The 19,832-nt window shown below is 42.4% G+C and overlaps 1 protein-coding gene across 2 annotated transcripts in view; it reads right to left on the reverse strand.

Annotated features, from left to right (window-relative positions):
• LOC143983615 (retinol dehydrogenase 16-like) overlaps positions 1 to 19,832 on the reverse strand; it is a 74,850-nt gene that overhangs the window by 12,374 nt on the left and 42,644 nt on the right. For both annotated transcript variants that reach the window (XM_077483533.1, XM_077483534.1), the window contains 2 exons: positions 15,094 to 15,352; positions 222 to 385 (listed from right to left, as the gene is read on the reverse strand). In XM_077483533.1, the coding sequence (XP_077339659.1) occupies positions 222 to 385; positions 15,094 to 15,352 (423 nt within the window). The remainder of the gene's footprint in view (positions 1 to 221; positions 386 to 15,093; positions 15,353 to 19,832) is intronic.

The raw sequence follows: 19,832 nt of genomic DNA on the forward strand, positions 1-19,832 counted from the left end.
GTGTTTTCATTTTTACTGTTACCTTAGATGTCATCCATACATGGCAAATCATAGATATAAGACAAAATGTTTCTGCTTGTGAAAACCATTTTACTTTCTATCTGTGTTTTGCATATTCTTCTACTGTACATAACGATCATTCATACAGATGTAAATATTAATTAATGTTTTATAGCACCCATACAATGACATTTTATATTTTATACATTTTTATCACTTACATTGTTTATAATACTTTTCCCCGTAGGCATTTTTCAGGCTCAGAGGCAGTTTTTTCCAAATGTCAGTAACACGGTTTTTTAGTGCTTCTGAAATCAGAATTGATGTTCTAAAGAAAGCAGGAGTAATGATGGAGACTTTCACTCCAAAAGGCTTGAGCTCCCTCCTACAAATCATGAATAAAAAAAAAACATTGAAATGCAGGACATATTGAATAGATTATGTTGTCCAAATTCTGTCTGATCTGCTTTTATTGTTTTAATTCATTTAGTATGGTAGTTGCTAAAGAGATTACAGTAAATGGAGTTTATGAAGTAAAATACAGCTTTATTTTACACAAAACTTCATGTCCTCTGGAACCTATAATTTACTATGTAAAAATGAATAGGAAGAGATTGTATAGGAGATCTGGGGTCTGTGTCACAAGGCTATTGAACTGCAATTAATGATTTAAAACACATTTGTTTTTGTTAAGCCTGCTTATGTTATCTCCAAAGATGTCCTCCTTTAACCTTTGGAATTTATTTACCTAATGTGGACGGGTAGTTTAAAAATGTCCTTATTGTGTTCTACTAGGTCTCGGTCCATACGATTTTTACATTTGGTTTTGGTTTAAGTAAAAGATTTCATGCAGAGAAAACCCATAATGCTTTTATTTTCATTTTCCTACTTATTGAACATTTAGATAATACAGCTAGTAAAAAAAAAAAATGATAATTTTCTCTCAAGTATATAGTACGGTATATTTTGTCTTAGAAAAATCTTGAACCTCTGATAAAAATAAAACATATCTGTTAGAGGGAAGTTTTGTGTAGCGGCGACACTTTGGACAAGGTGTCTGCTATGTACAAATTTCGTTTTCCTCAAAACAGTAAAGGGGTTCTTAGGACTGATTGTGTAGGTTTAACTTTGGCATCAGTTTGGCTGGGCTGTGTTAGGGTTCTGCCATGTGTACAGTTAGGTGCACATAACAGGCCCAGAACCAGGCCTGGTTGGACACTTTAGGTATCAGCATTTCCCGGAGCCAATTAGTGGGTGCGTCTGACCCCCCTGAGGAGTCTGGGGGGTCACTTAAGATGTTAGGAGTACTTAAGATGTTGAAGTCACGTGTTCGAGGTTCGTTCGTGAGCCACGAGCCAGAGCGGCCTGTTCCTGAGTCTGGACCGGAGTAGCCCCACGAGGGGTCCTGGTCATGGGAGCGTGTGTCGCCCTGCAACATGGTCCGTTTGACTGACCCCATTAGACCCGCATGGTCTGGGGTAAGGATCCATCTGTTCCAGAGTCTCGGAACTGGCTGGTCCGAGGTGCAGTAACTGAGGGAGGATTCAAGGTGTCTGGGTGTGCTCTCGGAGGAGGGCCAACAAGCTGGCATCCCAAGAAGTGCCTGGTTGCTGGGTTGTTAAGGACATTAACGAATCAACACTTTTCCAGTACTACCAAGGAAACAGAGAACGTTCCAGGTACTGAGGAAAGGTTCCCATTTACTTTCTGTTGTAAATTTATTTAAGGTCAGAGACTTCACAAGTTCCGGATCAAAGTTATGACTGCCATAATCTATGGCTAGAGATTTGTTCAGCTTTGAAGTGCCCAGCTGAGAGTGGCTACTCTCTGGGTTGTATTAGATACTTTCTAATGATTAGCAGTTCAAGGTACCTGAGTTTCTTCACCCTTTCCCTCTGTTCCCATATGAGACTGTGTTTGTTGGATGTTACCCCTGCAAATAAAAACCTTCCTAAAGGACTTTTATGGTGTCAGCGTCCAAAGTTGTTGGGTACTAACCCTGGGAACCCCTAGACATGGAAGAACAAGCTAAGCGGAGGTAACCGGTAAGCCCAAAAGTCAAGGCCACCCCATTGAGGGTTATGGCCGCTACATTTGTATGGTGGAATATTCGCCAACTCCTTAATAAACTAGGCATACTGTATCTGTAAGAAATCACAATTTGAGATACTCATACAAGTCCTTTTATGAAAGATACTTCTATTATTTAACCACTTAAGGACCGCCGTATTGCCATTGTACGTCATTACAATGGCACAGGCAGGCACAAGCACGTACATGTACGTGCCTGCCTTCCAGCGGGTGGGGGGTCCGATCGGACCCCCTCCCGCTGGATACGGCGGTCCGTTTCCCTCCGGGAGCGATCCGTGATGAGGGGATGGCCGTTGGTTTCTGGCCACCCCCTCTCGATCGCTCCTGGCCAATGACGAACTTCCTCCCACTGTGTATTGTTTATACAGGAAGGAGGAAGTGATGTCATTCTCCTCGGGGCGGTCTTTTTGACCGGACTACGAGGAGAAGACTAAAAGTAAGTGCACCAAAACTCTACACTGACACATAGGTACACAAACCCCCCCCCCCGATCGCCCCCCTCCCCCCCCCAGTCACAGTGTCACTGATTGCATTGATCATTTCTTTACTGATCAATGCATTCAGTGTCAGTTGTAAAAGTAAAAAAATTTAAGGGCAGTTAGTGTTAGGTCCAGGGTAGCCCCCTATCACCCCCAATAAAGATTTACCCCCCTGATTGCCCCTAGAGTTAACCCTTTCACCCCCTTTTGCCAGTGTCACTAAGCGATAATTTTTCTGATCGCTGCATCAGTGTCGCTAGTGTCGCTAGGTAGCTAGTTATTTTTTTAGGTTCACCGCCAGGTTTTTATATCGCTAGGTACCCCGATATACTACCCAATAATGGTTTTAACATCCTGATTGCCCCTAGTTAACCCTTTCACCCCCTTTTGCCACTGTCACTAAGCGATCATTTTTCTGATCGCTGCATCAGTGTCGCTACTGTCGCTAGGTAGCTAGTTATTTTTTTAGGTTCACCGCCAGGTTTTTATAGCGCTAGGTACCCCGATATACTACCCAATAATGGTTTTAACATCCTGATTGCCCCTAGTTAACCCTTTCACCCCCTTTTGCCACTGTCACTAAGCGATCATTTTTCTGATCGCTGCATTAGTGTCGCTACTGTCGCTAGGTAGCTAGTTATTTTTTTAGGTTCACCGCCAGGTTTTTATATCGCTAGGTACCCCGATATACTACCCAATAATGGTTTTAACATCCTGATTGCCCCTAGTTAACCCTTTCACCCCCTTTTGCCAGTGTCACTAAGCGATAATTTTTCTGATCGCTGCATCAGTGTCGCTACTGTCGCTAGGTAGCTAGTTATTTTTTTAGGTTCACCACCAGGTTTTTATAGCGCTAGGTACCCCGATATACTACCCAATAATGGTTTTAACCCCCTGATTGCCCCTAGTTAACCCTTTCACCAGCGATCACAGTATAAGTGTCACTGGTGATGCTGGTTAGCCAGTTAGTTATTTAGGTTCCCCGTCAGGTTTTTATATAGCGCCAGGGACCCCCATATACTACCTAATAAAAATTTGAACCCCCTGATTGCCCCTAGTTAACCCTTTCACCACTGATCACCGTATACGTGTTACGGGTGACTCTGGTTAGTTTGCTTTTTATAGCATCAGGGCACCCACCATTTATTACCCAATAAAGGTTTAACCCCCTGATCACCCGGCGGGTGATATCAATTAGGTTTTAGGGTCAGGGTCTGCGTCGCCCCAGGCAGCGCTAGGTTAGTGCCAGTACCGCTAACACCCACGCGCAAAGCATACACCTCCTGTAGTGGTATAGAATCTGAACAGATCAATATCTGATCTGATCAGATCTATACTAGCGTCCCCAGCAGTTCAGGGTTCCAAAAAAACGCATTGTTAGCGGGATCAGCCCAGATACCTGCTAGCACCTGCGTTTTGCCCCTCTGCCCAGCCCACCCAAGTGCAGTATCGATCGATCACTGTCACTTACAAAACACTAAACACATAACTGCAGCGATCGCAGAGTCAGGCCTGATCCCTGCGATCGCTAACAGTTTTTTTGGTAGCATTTTATATTTAAATCCGGAAGGCAGTGCTTGGTTTTCGGTGTCCCGTACGTGGCTAGGCTCCCAAAAAGTCCCCCACATGTGGTATCCCTGTACTCGGGAGAAGCAGCAGAATTTATTTTGGGGTGTAATTTGACTTCTGCCCATAGCATGTGTGAGCAATATATCATTTAGTGACAACTTTGTGCAAAAAAAAAAAAGTTTGTAATATTCCCGCATTTTTTGGCAAAATATAAAATATTCCATGGACTCAACATGCCTCTCAGTAAATAGCTTGGGGTGTCTACTTTCCAAAATGGGGTCATTTTGGGGGGTTTTGTGCTATTTTGGCATTTTATGGCCTTCGAAACTGTGATAGGTAGTGAGGAGTTAAATCAAAAATTTGCACCCTTAGAAATCCTGAAGGTGGTGATTGGTTTTCGGGGTGCCGTGCGTGACTAGACTCCCAAAAAGTCCCACATATGTGGTATCCCCATACTCGGGAGAAGTAGCGGAATATATTTTGGGGTGCAATTTCACATATAACCATGGCATGTGTGAGCAATATATCATTTAGTGACAACTTTTTGTAAACATTTTTTTTTTTTGTTGTCATTATTCAATCCCTTGGGACAAAAAAAAAATATTCAATGGTCTCAACATGGCCCTCAGCAAATAGCTTGGGGTGTCTACTTTCCAAAATGGGGTCATTTGGGGGGGTTTTGTGCCATCTTGGCATTTTATGGCCTTCAAAACTGTGATAGGTAGTGATAGGTAGTGAGGAGTAAAATAAAAAATGTATGCCCTTAGAAATCCTGAAGGCGGTGCTTGGATTTCGGGGTCCCGTACGCGGCTAGGCTCCCAAAAAGTCCCACACATGTGGTATCCCCGTACTCAGGAGAAGCAGCAGAATGTATTTTGGGGTGTCATTTCACATATGCCCATAGCATGTGTGAGCAATATATCATTTAGTGACAACTTTGTGCAAAAAAAAAAAAGTTTGTAATATTCCCGCAACTTGTGGCAAAATATAAAATATTCCATGGACTCAACATGCCTCTCAGTAAATAGCTTGGAGTGTCTTCTTTCCAAAATGGGGTCATTTTGGGGGGTTTTGTGCTATTTTGGCATTTTATGGCCTTCGAAACTGTGATAGGTAGTGAGGAGTTAAATCAAAAATTTGCACCCTTAGAAATCCTGAAGGTGGTGGTTTTCGGGGTGCCGTGCGCGACTAGACTCCCAAAAAGTCCCACACATGTGGTATCCCCATACTCGGGAGAAGTAGCGGAATATATATATATATATATATTTTTTTTTTTTCATTATTCAATCCCTTAGGACAAAAATATAAATATTCAATGGGCTCAACATACCCATCAGCAATTTCCTTGGGGTGTCTACTTTCCAAAATGGGGTCATTTGGGGGGGGTTTGTACTGCCCTGCCATTTTAGCACCTCAAGAAATGAGATAGGCAGTCATAAATTAAAAGCTGTGTAAATTCCAGAAAATGTACTCTAGTTTGTAGACGCTATAACTTTTGCGCAAACCAAAAAATATACGCTTATTGACATTTTTTTTACTAAAGACATGTGGCTGAATAAATTTTGCCCTCAATGTATGACTAAAATTTAGTTTATTCGATTTTTCTTATAACAAAAAGAAGAAAATATCTTTTTTTTTCAAAATTTTCGCTCTTTTTCCATTTATATCGCAAAAAAAAAAAAATCGCAGAGGCAATCAAATACCATCAAAAGAAAGCTCTATTTGTGGGAAGAAAAGGACGCAAATTTCGTTTGGGTGCAATATTGCATGACCGCGCAATTACCAGTTAAAGCAGCGCAGTGCGAAATTGGAAAAAGACCTCTGGTCCTTAAGGTGTTTATTGGTCCGGGGCTGAAGTGGTTAATAATGACCCTTATTAAAGAAACCTTCTATGACAAAGATGGCACTTGCAATTGCTTAGCTGTCCTTTACTGACTACAAAGTCAAGTTTGACCCTCTTATAACAATACTTTGGACCAAAATTCTATTAAGTATTAAAGCTTTTGGGTCACTGATGGATTTACTAAAAGGAAACATATACTGTATATAGACAATATGGAGGCTGTCATTACGGCTTTCTCCTGATAATGTTTGTTACTTGGCCATCTCTTGCTTTAGTACTTTCTTAATCAATGACCCAGAATAAGCATGTTTAACACTCATCTGCAGTAGATTTGAGTGGTTAAAAGGCAACTAGCATTAGCCTATAAATACACCTCTCAAAAAAAAAAAAGTTTGTATATATTTATATATATTGTATCTATGTATCTAGATATAAATTCTATCTATCTACTTAACCACCTCAATATAGTGCACTTACACCCCCTTCCTGACCAGACCAATTTTCAGCTTTCAGAGCTCTGACAGTTTGAATGACAATTACTCAGTCATGCAACACTGTACCCATATGAAACGTGCGTCCTTTTTTCCACACAAATAGAGCTTTCTTTTAGTGGTATTTAATCACTAGTCGTTTTTTTATTTTTTGTGCTATAAATAAAATAAAACGTAAATTTTGAGAAAAAAAATCATTTTTCTTTGTTTCTGGCATAAATTTTTGCTAATTAGTAATTTTTCTTCATACATTTTGGCCAAAATTTATACTGCTACATATCTTTGGTAAAAATAACCCACATTAGTGTATATTATTTGGTCTTTGTGAAAGTTATACAGTCTACAATTTATGGTGCCAATCACTGAAAATTGATAACATCTAATCAGGCCTTCAGTACATCAGGTGCATCTCATTTCTTGAGACACTAACAAGTCAGGAAAGAACAAATACCCCCCAAATGACCCCTTTTTACAAAGTAGACATTCCAAGGTATTAAGTAAGTAGCATGATGAGTTTTTTTAAGTTGTCATTTTTTCCCACAATTCTTTGCAAAATTAAGATTTTTTTTTATTTTTTTATTTTTTTTTTACAAAATTGTCATATTATCAGGTTATTTCTCACACACAGCAGATGCACACAACAAATTACACCCCAAAATACATTCTGCTACTCTTCCAGAGTACGGCGATACCACATGTGTGAGACTTTTACACAGCCTGGCCACAGGAGCACCAACATTGAAGTAGTATCTTCAGACGTTCTACGAGCAAAAATGACGCATCTCATTTCTCAACCACCTATTACACTTTTGAAGGCCCTGGAGTACCAAGAAAATGGAATGGAATGACCCCATTTTGGAAAGCAAACACCCCAATGTACAATCTGTGAGGCATAATGAGTCTTTTGAACGGTTCATTTTTTTCCAGAAGTTTTTGGAATATGTGGAAAAAAATGAAAACGCATTTTTTTTTTTACACAAAGTTGTCAATTTATAAGATATTTCTTACACATAGCATGTATATAGCAAAAATGACACCCCAAAACACATTCTGTTACTCCTCCCGAGTATGGTGATACTACATGTGTAAGACTTTTACACAGCCTGGTCACATAGAGAGGCCGAACATTGAAGTAGTACGTTCAGGCGTTCTAGGAGCATAAATGACACATCTCATTTCATTCCTACCTATCACACTTTTGAAGGTCCTGGGGCACCAAGACAGGGAAATTACCCACAAAATGACCCCACTTTGGAAAGCAAACACCCCAACGTATATTCTATGAGGCATGGGCTGCAAATAGGTACTTGGGTACTCTGATGAGCTGCAGATAGGTACTCTGGTGCTCTGATGGCCTGGTGACAGGTACTTGAGTACTCTGATGGCCTGGTGACAGGTACTCAAGTACTCTGATGGCCTGGTGACAGGTTCTCTGATGGCTTGGTGACTGGTATTTGGGTACTCTGAAGGTACTCGGATACTCAGATGAACTGTGACAGGTACTCAGATGAACTGTGACAGGTACTCAGATGAACTGTAACAGGTACTGGGGTACTCAGATGGACTGAGACAAGTACTCAGATGAACTGTGACAGGTACTCGGGTACTCAGATAGACTGGGACAGGTACTCGAGTACTTTGATGGGCTGTGACAGGTACTCGGGTACTTTGATGGGCTGTGACAGGTACTTTGGTACTCGGATGAACCGTGACAGGTACTCGGGTACTCTGATGGACCGTGACAGGTACTCGGGTACTCTGATGGACCGTGACAGATACTCGGGTACCCTGATGAACCGTGACAAGTACTCGGGTACTCTGATGGACCGTGACAGGTACTCGGGTACTCTGATGGACCGTGACAGGTACTCGGGTACTCGGATGTGCCGTGACAGGTACTTGATACTCTGATGGGCTGTGACAGGTACTCAGGTACTCTGATGTGCCGTGACAGGTACTCGGGTACTCTGATGGGCTATGACAGATACTCGGGTACTCTGATGGGCTGTGACAGATACTCAGGTACTCCGATGGGCTGTGACAGATACTCGGGTACTCTGATGGACTGATACAGGTACTCGGGTCTTCTGATGGACTGTGACAGGTACTCAAATACTCTGATGGACTGTGACAGGTACTCAAGTACTCTGATGGACTGTGACAGGTACTCTGATGGACTGTGAGTGACAGGTACTATGAGGGGTGGTGACAGGTCCTCTTTATTGGGGGGGGCAATCAGTGTGATTGGTGTACACTGTAGGCGGTAACGAGATGTTACCGCAATCTCCTCCTCACATACGATCGGTGTGTGAGGAGGAGAACCCGGTAACATCTCGTTACCGCGGTTTGTTTACATTTTAGTGATCGGCTGTGAAAGGATCACAGCCAATCACGTGGGTAAACAGCCGGCCAATGGCTGTTTACCAGCCTCGGTGACGAGCAGTGTTCCCGGGGAACACGCCGCCACCGCTGTTCACGTGCATGCGCCGTGCACAGTGGGGGTGGGACCATCTGTGATCGGTCGTGACTTCATCACGGCCGATCACGTGGTAAACAGCCATAACCAATGGCTGTTTACCCCTTTCGGTGGCGAGCGGTGTCTCAGTGACACGCCGCCACGGAGAAACAGGGATGCACGCGCACGATCCCGCGCATTCCCTGTTTAAATGGGAGGCCATCATATGACGGCCTCCCACCACAATAGGTGCGCCGCCTGGCCATCATTTGACTACTGGCGGTCAGAAAGTAGTTAAAGACCAGGCCCCTTTCTGGTATTTGTTGTAAAAATCTGTATTTTGTGCTAGAAAATTACGTAGAACCCCCAAACATTATATAATTATTTTTAGCAAAGGCCCTACAGAATAAAATACAATATTTTATGTCACGCTGTATTTGCGCAGCATTCTTTCAAGCGCAATTTTTTGTGAAACAGTAGTAAAAGCAAAGTTAGCCCATTTTTTTTTTGTAATATGTAAAAAATGATGTTACGCTAAGTACCTAACATGTCGTGCTTTAAAATTGCACACCCTCGTGGAAAGGTGACAAACTACGCTACTGAAAAATCTCCATAGGTGACACTTTAAAAATGTTGACAGGTTACCTGTTTAGAGTTACAGATGAGTTCCTATGCTAAAATTATTGTTCTCACTCTAACGATCGCGATGATACCTCACATGTGTAGTATGAAGACCGTTTTTACATATGTGGGCGTGAGTTATGTATGCGTTCACTTCTGTGTGCGTGCACGGAGGGACAAGGTGCTTGAAATGTTTTTTTTCTTATTTATTTTACTTTTTATTTTTTATTTTTACACTGTCCCTTTATTTTTTTTATCAGTTTTATTCATATTATATCTCTTTAAGCCCAAGAACAGGAAGTGACATCGGAGGTTGCTCCGTTCCTCCAGGGGGGGGGGGAGCTGAGTGCCTGCATAGCTATTGGCCGTATCGGATTTGTTCCGGGCATACCGACGGCTCCAGTAGCTTGAAAATGACTGAGAAGTGGTGAGAGGGGGGCACCTCTCCCAAAACCTATAAACGTGATCTCACAGCGAATGCGCCACTGAGATCACTTTTATCAGAAAGTCGGCTGCCTAACGGAAGCACTGTGCTTAAAGCGGAGGTCCACCCTAAAGTGGACCTTCCGATCATCGGAACCCACCCCCCCTCCGGCGCCACAATTGGCACCTTTCAGGGGGGAGGGGGGTGCAGGTATCTGTACAGTACAGGTATCTGCACCCACTTCCAGGATAGCTCTCTGCGGAAAGGGGCGTAGATTACCCCCCTTTCCGAAAGTCCCCCGCTGCCTGCTGGGAAACACACAGATCCCAGAGGCAGCGGGTCCATCCTTATTGTGCAGCGCGACTCGCGCATGCGCAGTAGGGAACCGGGAAATGAAGCCGAAAGGATCCACTTCCTGATTCCCATACCCAAGATGGCGGCGGCAGCACCCGAGAGACGATCGAGAGATCGGCTTCGGGTGCCGACATCGCGGGCGCGCTGGACAGGTAAGTGTCACTATTTTAAAAGTCAGCAGCTGCAGTATTTGTAGCTGCTGGCTTTTAAAAAAAAAAAAAAACGCGGAGTCCCGGCGGACTCCCGCTTTAATCCTTTATCCTTGTCCTGGAAGAACTCCAGAGCAGCCAGGAGGGCTGCTGGTGTCTGTAGGCTGTGGAGCTCAGAGCAGTTCTTCAGGGGAGAAGAGAGATGTTCTGCATGTAGTTTGCTGAAGAGCTGAGAGCAGTCCTTCAGGAGAGAGAGAGGACTTCTACATTTAGTGTGCAACAAGCTGTGTTAAGATTTAAATAGGGCCAGAGGGTTCCTAGCCTGTAAGGGGCTTTTGCTACTTAAAGCGGTTCTGCACTCATAATAATACATTTGCCCATTCTGTTGCCTCTAGACCGTACATTTGATAATGCCACATGTTTTTTTTTTTTTTTATTAATCTACCTTTTGTAATTCGTAGTTTTTTATTTTCCTCCCCTGCGGCGATGGGCGGTCTCTTGCGGGGATCAGCATCATTTCCTGCTGAAGCCCGCACTGTCTCCTGGGATCTCGTCCAAGTAATCCCAGGAGACATTGCGGCTAATGCACCCGGAATCTCGCGAGATTTCGGCTAATACACCCGAAATCTCGCGTGATTTCAGCTATTACATGTGGCATTATCAAATGTACGGTCTAGAGGCAACAGAATGGGCAAATGTATTATTATGAGTGCAGAACCGCTTTAATTCTACAGCATTCTGTGCTGAGCTTCCAAGAAGGACCTGCTGAGTAATGAAGCTGGAACCAGATCCATGTAGGGAGGGGAATGCTCATGCAAGCAGTCACCTCAAGTTTGTGCTACTTTCCAAAAGGAGCTAGGGCCCTTAGTCTGTATTAAACTCTTGCTATTAACCTATCCAGGACTGTGGGTTTGTACAGAAGGAAGCAGTTCAGGTTTTTTTGTACAGAGAGAGAGATTAAGATTGCCCCCAAAGTTTTGCTGTGTTCATCATCTACTGAGCATCCCATAAATCCCTTCATCCTATCCAAGTTTTTATACCCTAATAAACTGGACTGACTTCTTGTGTCTGGCTGCAAGTGGAGAAATACATGTTGCCAGGTATTGCAGGGATAGGAGAGTCAGTTACCAGCAGCCCCTACAGGGGGAGTACTAAATATATACACAGCATAATATATATATATAGATATATATATATATATATATAATGTATCTCACACAAGTATCTCACATTTTGTAAATGTTTTATTATATCTTGTCATGTGACAACACTGAAGAAATCACACTTTGCACCAATGGAAAGTAGCAAGTTTACAGCCTGCACAACAGTGTAAATTTCCTGCCCCCTCAAAATAACTCAACACGCAGCCATTAGTGTGTAAACAGCTGGCAACAAAAGTGAGTACACCCCTAAGTGAAAATGTCCAAATTGGGGCCAAAGTGTCAATATTTTGTGTTGCCACCATTATTTTCCAGCACTGCCTTAACCCCCTTTGTAATGGAGTTCACCAAAGCTTCACAGGTTGCCACTGGAGTCCTCTACCACTCCTCCATGATGACATCATGGAGCTGGTGGATGTTAGAGACCTTGCGCTCCTCCACCTTCCGTTTGAGGATGCCCAATAGGGTTTAGGTCTGGAGACATGCTTGGTCAGTCCATCACCTTTGCCCTCAGCTTCTTTAGCAAGGCAGTGGTCTACTTGGAGGTGTGTTTGGGGTCATTATGTTGAAATAGTGCCCTGAGGCCCAGTTTCCGAAAGGAGGGGATCATGCTTTGCTTCAGTGTGTCACAGTACATGTTGGCATTCATGGTTTCCTCAATGAATTGTAGCACCCAATTGCCGGAAGCACTCATGCAGCCCAACCCATGCTTGACTGTAAGCAAGGCACAATTGTCTTTGTACTCCTCACCTTGCCGCCACACACGCTTGACACCATATGAACTAAATAATTTTAACTTGGTCTTATCAGACCACAGGACATGGTTCCAGTAATCCATATCCTTAGTCTGCTTATCTTCAGCAAACTGCGTGCTTTCTTGTGCATCATCTTTACAAGAGGCTTCCTTTTGGGATGACAGGCATGCAGGCCAATTTTATGCAGTGTGCGGTGTATGATCTGAGCACTGACAGGCTGACCCCCCACACCTTCAACCTCTGCAGCAAAGCTATAAACAGAAAACAAATCAGCGCAATATTACAAAATACTAACAGCAGCTGAACATTAAGGGTCAATATTCAAATCCCTGTATTAAAAACATAAAAACAGGTAAATGCAGCGCTAAAGAATAATAATACACATAAAATAAATGTAAACAGTCTCTGATTCAAACAAAGAGAAAGTGATCCCAGGTGTCTTGAGTGAAAACGAATCGCATGCATGTGACTTCGTGGGTTGAGCACACCTCCACCACTGGTCTAATTGATCAGACATTCCTGTGCAATCAACACAGTGCCAGAGGCTATGGATATATTCATACCTGTAGTGATTCTACATTTTGTATGTTTTTTGTTTTGTTATTGTACTTCTTTATTTCCACTAGGTGGCATTATGTCTATGGGGATGTATATGGACAAGTTACCAGCATTTGTATAAGTCCGAGGAACAGCACATAATTATCTATCTTTTTGGAACCTTTTACTCTGGCAATTAGAACACATGTCCCATTATTTTTCTAATTTTACTTTTCTTTCCTTCCAAGTTTGCAACAGAGATGCAATCTATTGGTATAGAATACCGCCCCTTTGGGATGGTTTCATACTTGGCATGCATAGCACCGCCTCCCCCAATCTAGGGAGACATGAGCTGTGTTCCATTCACATCAAATGCGCAGATGCCGCTTGCGGGTGCGCCCTCTCGTCACTCGCTTGCGGCGAGTTAATGAGCATGCGCTGGCTTTTTTTGCCATCATACAAATAGATTCCTGCTCTGCCAGTCACTGCAGAGTGGGGGTGACGCCAACCATATAGACCTGTTCAAGCATATTTGTAAGTACATTTACTTTGATGGCCTTCACTTATGCTGCATAAACCGTTTGTGGATGACCATGCATATTTAGATGTTGTATATGTCCCCTGAATGGTTGTCTTGTCTCCCTTATGGATGACTGATGAAAACAAGGATTTTTTGGTGCCATCTACTTACCTGGAGCCTTATTGAAAGCTCTTGTTAGCCACCTTCCCTATTTTCTACACAAAGCGGACACTGGTAAACAAATATATATCTTTTGCACCCCTACTTCATCTATATTATAATTATTCCAAAGATGAGTGTTCTTTACACCATATAGTTTAGTAATAATTTCTAAATATTACATATTAAATATTACAAGCACCACTCATCCTCTCTTTTCTTTCTTGTTTTTTCTTTTCATTCTCACTATTATAGCAAGCAAAACTTTTCTACGTGTCATGTAATTTTGGTACTGTGTTCCTTTTATTACCAGTTCAGCTAAATTGCTGGAATTCATTTGCTGTTGCCCACTTGATCAACAACATCTGGGAAATTTTTGTTCCAAGACTATATTACTGCTTGGTTGGTGTCCATCTACACCCCCATTGGAACAGTTACCTCACCGATTTTCTTTATGGAATCACTTTACATGAGTAGAAACAATTTATGGCTATATCTACCTCTATTCTATACCCCTGATGAAGGTGTTTAACCAGAAACACGTCGGGTACCGGGGATTACTATCTACTGGAGAGTATTATTATCTCTTTGTTACTTTTTTCATGTAAATTGTTGTTCTTTGTTTTTGTTGTTTTCTTTATATATATATATATATATACACACTTTGTAAGAATTTAGATTTTTTTAATATCGATCATTCTATTTGATCGTAAACTTTTATGTATATCCAATAAACTATTTGTTCATATTATATCAATGTATGTGGCCTTTAAAGTCCCATTAAAGGGGAATATTTCCTTTTTTTCATCATATCTTAAGGATGTGGCTACTGCACTGTGTCAACCTGATATGCTGAAACCCTCTCCTTTGTTACATTGTAGCAAAGTGTAATTTCTTCAGCGTTGTCACATGAGAATATATAATAAAATATTTACAAAAATGTGAGGGATGTACTCCCTTTTGTGAGATACTGTATGTATTTCACTCTATATTTATATCTATATCTATCTCAAGAAATAGTGAGCAACAAATATATTAGTCTCTCTTCTGCTCAGTGTTAGTACATCCAGTGGGTTTCCCTATACCATTTGCATACATACCATATTGCATACATGTTGCATACACATTTAATTTTCCTTTTTACATGCTAAGTACTAGCAGCTTATTTAGCATCACTGATCCTACAGATATTACATTTTAAAATACAGCATGTAGGAAAGCTGTCAGTTACTTAGGCTGGGTTCACATCTAAGCTGCATGTGGCTCAGAGAAGGGGTCTGGTGTATCCCTGTTCACTGTTTCAGGTCTAATTTCAGCCTGAATCTTTGGCTGAATTTGGACCTCAAACAGATCAATAGTTGCAACAAGACCCAGTGCAAATTTACACCGGAGCCGCAGCGGAGAACCTGCATTCCAATTCACACTAGTGAGAACCCAGCCTTACACTATTGTGGGTACACCATGTACTTGAATTTAAACAAGTTACCTTAGGCTGTCCGAAAAAGCTTCTATTCCATACTTGGATAAGCAGTAACCACCTCCACATAGTGTTACCCTTCCTGCAATACTAGATACATTGACAATGCGTCCTTGGGATTTTCTGATAAGAGGAAGCAAATTGATTGTAACATCTACCATTCCCAAGAGATTGACTTCCAGTACCTTGCGAAAATCTTCCCTAGTCAACCATTCATTGGGGGCCATAGGAATTGCAATTCCAGCATTATTCACTAGCCCCCAAAGACCTGCCAAGAGGAAAGAGAAGAATACAGTGTGATTGAAAATTGAATTTCAGAAAGATTAGAGTAGCCTTATCGCTTCTCTTTTAAAAATACAATTTTTTTATATATTTTTTTTTTTTACACCTTTCTACAGACTCCTCTAAACTCTATTCCCAAAGGTGGATTAAACAAAAAAGTAAAATACTTATGGACGCAAGGCACTACTGATTTACATTTCAAATGGGTTCATAAAGTTGTCAGGTATTCCATGTGTATACATTTATTTATTTTGTTCTCTGAATATGATCTTAAAATGTTTTTAAATTTTTGATGTTACCCTTAGTTAATGAACACATGTAAATACATGACACAAAGAATAAAGTTAGTAAAACTCAACTTTCCCAGTGTTCTGGGAATGTGCGTGGAAATTTATATTTCAGTGTGTGTTTCAGGTGGGAATGGGGCCCAATGTGTAAATCTCTATACAAAATGTACTATTTTACTACCAAAAGTGGTATGATGTACTAAACTTTTTATCCAACCTTTATATGTTGGGAAGTATGGAATAGGACTATAGGTAATACATCATATTTTTAGATTTTATTGGGACAAGTACGAATGTGTAATTTTTTTCATAAAGTGCAGTTATACATTAGCATAAAATTTGCATAAAATTAACAGCAGCAAACATATTTTCTTCCATTGGGTAAAGTGGAGGGGGTTTATTATCTGCATATTACCAGGGAACAAGTTGTAATACATGGAGAAACATTATTTTTTATCATGTGCACATTGGTTTGATCCATTCACCAACCAGTTGTTGCATGAAGCATCTGGGATGTGCTTAACAGATGCACCATAATCAATTTGTATAGCTGGTTGCATTTAGAGTAGACATCAATGATCGCTTGTGACAGGATAGAAGAATACCCCAAAACAAGGCAAAATTTGTATAATGCAGCAGAACACAAGTGTGAAGCCAGGCTCAAAGCAATCACACTCCACTATACCAAAATCCACTCTTCAGGTATATTTAGCAAAAGTTAAAACCACATCTCCCATCTCTTTAAAAAAAATAAAATAATAATTCTTTACCATTGCCACCTCTATCTGCTTTTTATGTTAACTACTGGGTTAGTCACACGTTTATCTTATTTTTTAATCCTGGAATTCTGCTATCAATAAAATAGTGTATACGAGCTTTTGTCCACAGTCAAACTTAAAGAGTTTTTTAACCCAAAATGTCATATTCCTAATATAGACCTGCTGTGCCATGTACTTGTATGGGAAAGTATCCTGTTCTCTTTGTATGCTTCCTTTATGTGAAATCCCTGGTGTTCCTGCCAGTCCCACTGCTTTCCTATTTAAAACTGACCACACTAAGCAGGAGAACCCCATGGTCAGTTCTCTAGCCATGCTGGAAACTCAGCCTGCTCTCCAATGATCATATTTGTCCTGACATGCCCAGCCATTCACTGGGAAGTTCAGTGTGCTGCTGCTTCTCCTCCCCCAGCTTTTATGCAGCTGAGAACAGAGGGAATGTGATCATTTATAAAAAAGAGATTTATAATATATTTTTATGCAGCACTGACCCCCGAAGGAGCAGCTGATTTGATTGGGCTTACCGCTACTTTCTTGACCTCCTGTATGTCTAGGGGTTTCACGAGGTAGATGGCCCAAGAACTGCAGAGACTGACACCAGATCCACTTGAGGGATTTTTATTTGCAAAAAAGGAATAAAAAACGCAGTCTCTCAATGGGGGTTAGAGGGTTTTAGGTAGAAAGTCCAGGTACTCTTGGAACTTAGTCAAATAGAAAAGTCTCTCCCGTTAGAAAATCCAGAGAATAGCCATTCACAACTGGATCCCCACCCTTATCGGATAGTCCTTCTCGCACTAGGCCTAGCAGCCAATAGAGTGCTCAAACAAAGTAAAGTCTCTGCCATAGACTTGTGGTAGGACACTTGAATAAAGTCTCTGCCACAGACTTGTTGTAGGACACTTGAATAACTGAAGGATGTAGACAAACTTAGAGAACCCTCGTACTATACCAGTATCTTGCAGCCGGTCCGGCGATACCATATGAGACCAGATTCGCCTGTGATCTTTCAACTAAGCCTCCAGACTCTTTCTGAGAAGCCAGCCTTTTGCGTGGCCTTCCCCCAAAGAGTCCACCCCTGGATGCTTCTCCAGCTGCTGTGCCTCTCCACAAACTGAGACGGCACCGGAACACCTCCGAATCCTCCTTCCAGTTACTGTGCCTCGGGCCAGCCAGCCCCGAGACTCAGAATTGGGTGGATCCGCACACCATGCCATGAGAGCCCTGAGGGCTGGTCAGGAGGACCAGGACCAAACAGAAAGAAAGCACTTCTGGACCAGAACCCCGAAGCACGTGATGTCAGCACCTTAAGTACCCTCTCCCAGAATGCACAGTAAGAGAACACTCCCACTGGGCTGGCTCCGAGAAAGAATTGACACTCAATGCACCTAACTGGACTAAGTTTTCACACCTGCCAGAGATGACAGCGCCACCTATGGCCAAGCAGAACATGGTGCAATCCAGCTAGACTGGTACTGAGACCAAAATTTGGTGTAATTGAACCCAAAACCAAACTGTGGTTCCAGGAATATTAAATTACAAAAACACATAGCGCATGCTCTTCAGGAGCCGGCGCTACATTTATATCTATACAAAAATGTTTGGATTGTTTACTAGGTGATCGCTTACAATCACTTTAAAGGATAACCGTACTTTTAGTTTACTTTTGACGTAAGCTAAGCAACAAAAATTATAAAACAAACATTCTTGATATTGCAGTTTACCAGTCCTTAGATGTGTTGGCTGCATTTAGTTTTATTTTTGTTTACTTTCACACGGTAATTCTGCCTATATTCTGGTCTAGGGTGACAACGTTCACTCACCCTAATGTATCAGGGCATCAGAAACAAGATAGATCCACAGAAACCTTCTCCTTCTCTACACCATGACATAGAGGGGAGCAATATAACTGTATAACAATATAACTGATGTAGCCATGCCCCCATAGGGGATGCTGAATGTATTGGTTCACCAGTCACCCTGCCCAGTCAGACATTCATCTCTCAGTCACTCAGAGACATATAACAGTCCATAGCTTTGTTTTTTTATATTTTTATTTGAGGGAATCAAACTTGGATGGAAAATTGGGAATTATGGGATGCCCAGGAATATTCAGTGCAAACTTGCTTGGGACCTCTATATACACTCCAATCTTCTCCTCCAGCACTTCATTTGCTGCAGACTGTTACTCCACCAGCACTTCCCTTGCTGCAGACTGTTACTCCTCCAGACTAGCTAGCACCACATGGGTAGGCCTGACACTACTTCAGGCTGGCCACAATGAACTGCCTTTTGCAGGCATGGACCTCAGGCCCCTGTGGTGTAGAAATATAGTTCAGGTGCTAACTGTCTTATATTCAGCTACTACTTCCAGATACCTCTCTTCAGGCCCTGCCAGACAGCATGGCTGCAAAGACCTCTTTCCACTGCCCTTCCCACTGTCCTCTCTTCTGATTCTGCACCCTTAGCAAACTGCAACCTCCCCAGTCCTCCCAACTGTGCTCACTCACCAGCCCTCCAGGCTGAGACCAGTTGTCTCCCTGGGGACTCTTAGAACTGTTCTCTCCTGCTGTCCTCTCCTTGCTCTCTCACGTGCCTCTCCTCCCAGGATCTCGTCACTCCTCTTGGATGCACCGAGCCCCAGCCCAGGGTCACCCCCCCCTTTCAGACTGGGGAGCTCCCTGTGGGCCCAAGAGCCTCCACACTCTCTCATTCCAGCTCGTCCACCCGACAACTCCTCCCCAGCTGGGCTGACCCCAGGTCTTTATGGAGGGCTGACTCCTGGCAATCCAGGTTGGGGATTGGTCAGGGCTCCCCAAAACACTCCAGGCAGCTCCACCTCTCCTCCTCTCTTTGCAGATCTTTCTCACAAGCTTTAGAAATAAGAGTGGGGTCTCAGTGATGCTGCCTGTTAGTCACCAGCTGCTACCCTGAACCATTCCCAGCCCAGAATGAAAACAAGCCTAGCCACCAGCTAGGCCGGCCTAAATGTACCTACTCTGCTAGAAAATTCTCACTCTAGTACCTACCTAACTAGAGGGTGTTACACCAATAAGCATGCAGCACAGTTGAAGAGTACAGGAAGTTACCACCTGGCTTACAGCAATCTTCAAATCATCCAGAAGATTTTGGAGGAATTTTGGGCTGCAGCTTTCAAAATCAGGTAAGTAGAACATAGGGGAGTGGATACTTTTAATAAAGTGGAACTAAGGGGAGTCAGTCATCCCGGAACACAGGGACTGTACCAAAGATGCAAGCTGAGTTGCACATGCTGGAGAACCCTGTGAGCAGGCAGGTGGGTTTATTTTATTGCATGTCTCTTCTGCAATAAAGAGCTTATCTGTTCTCAGTTTGTGACAGTGAAAATTTAGTTCCGCTTTAAGAGAGATGAGCAAAAGGGAATAAT

The sequence above is a fragment of the Lithobates pipiens genome, unplaced genomic scaffold, assembly GCF_037356315.1.
Source record: "Lithobates pipiens isolate NorthernLeopardFrog02 unplaced genomic scaffold, aLitPip1_a1.2 Scaffold_16, whole genome shotgun sequence".
Taxonomy (NCBI): domain Eukaryota; kingdom Metazoa; phylum Chordata; class Amphibia; order Anura; family Ranidae; genus Lithobates; species Lithobates pipiens.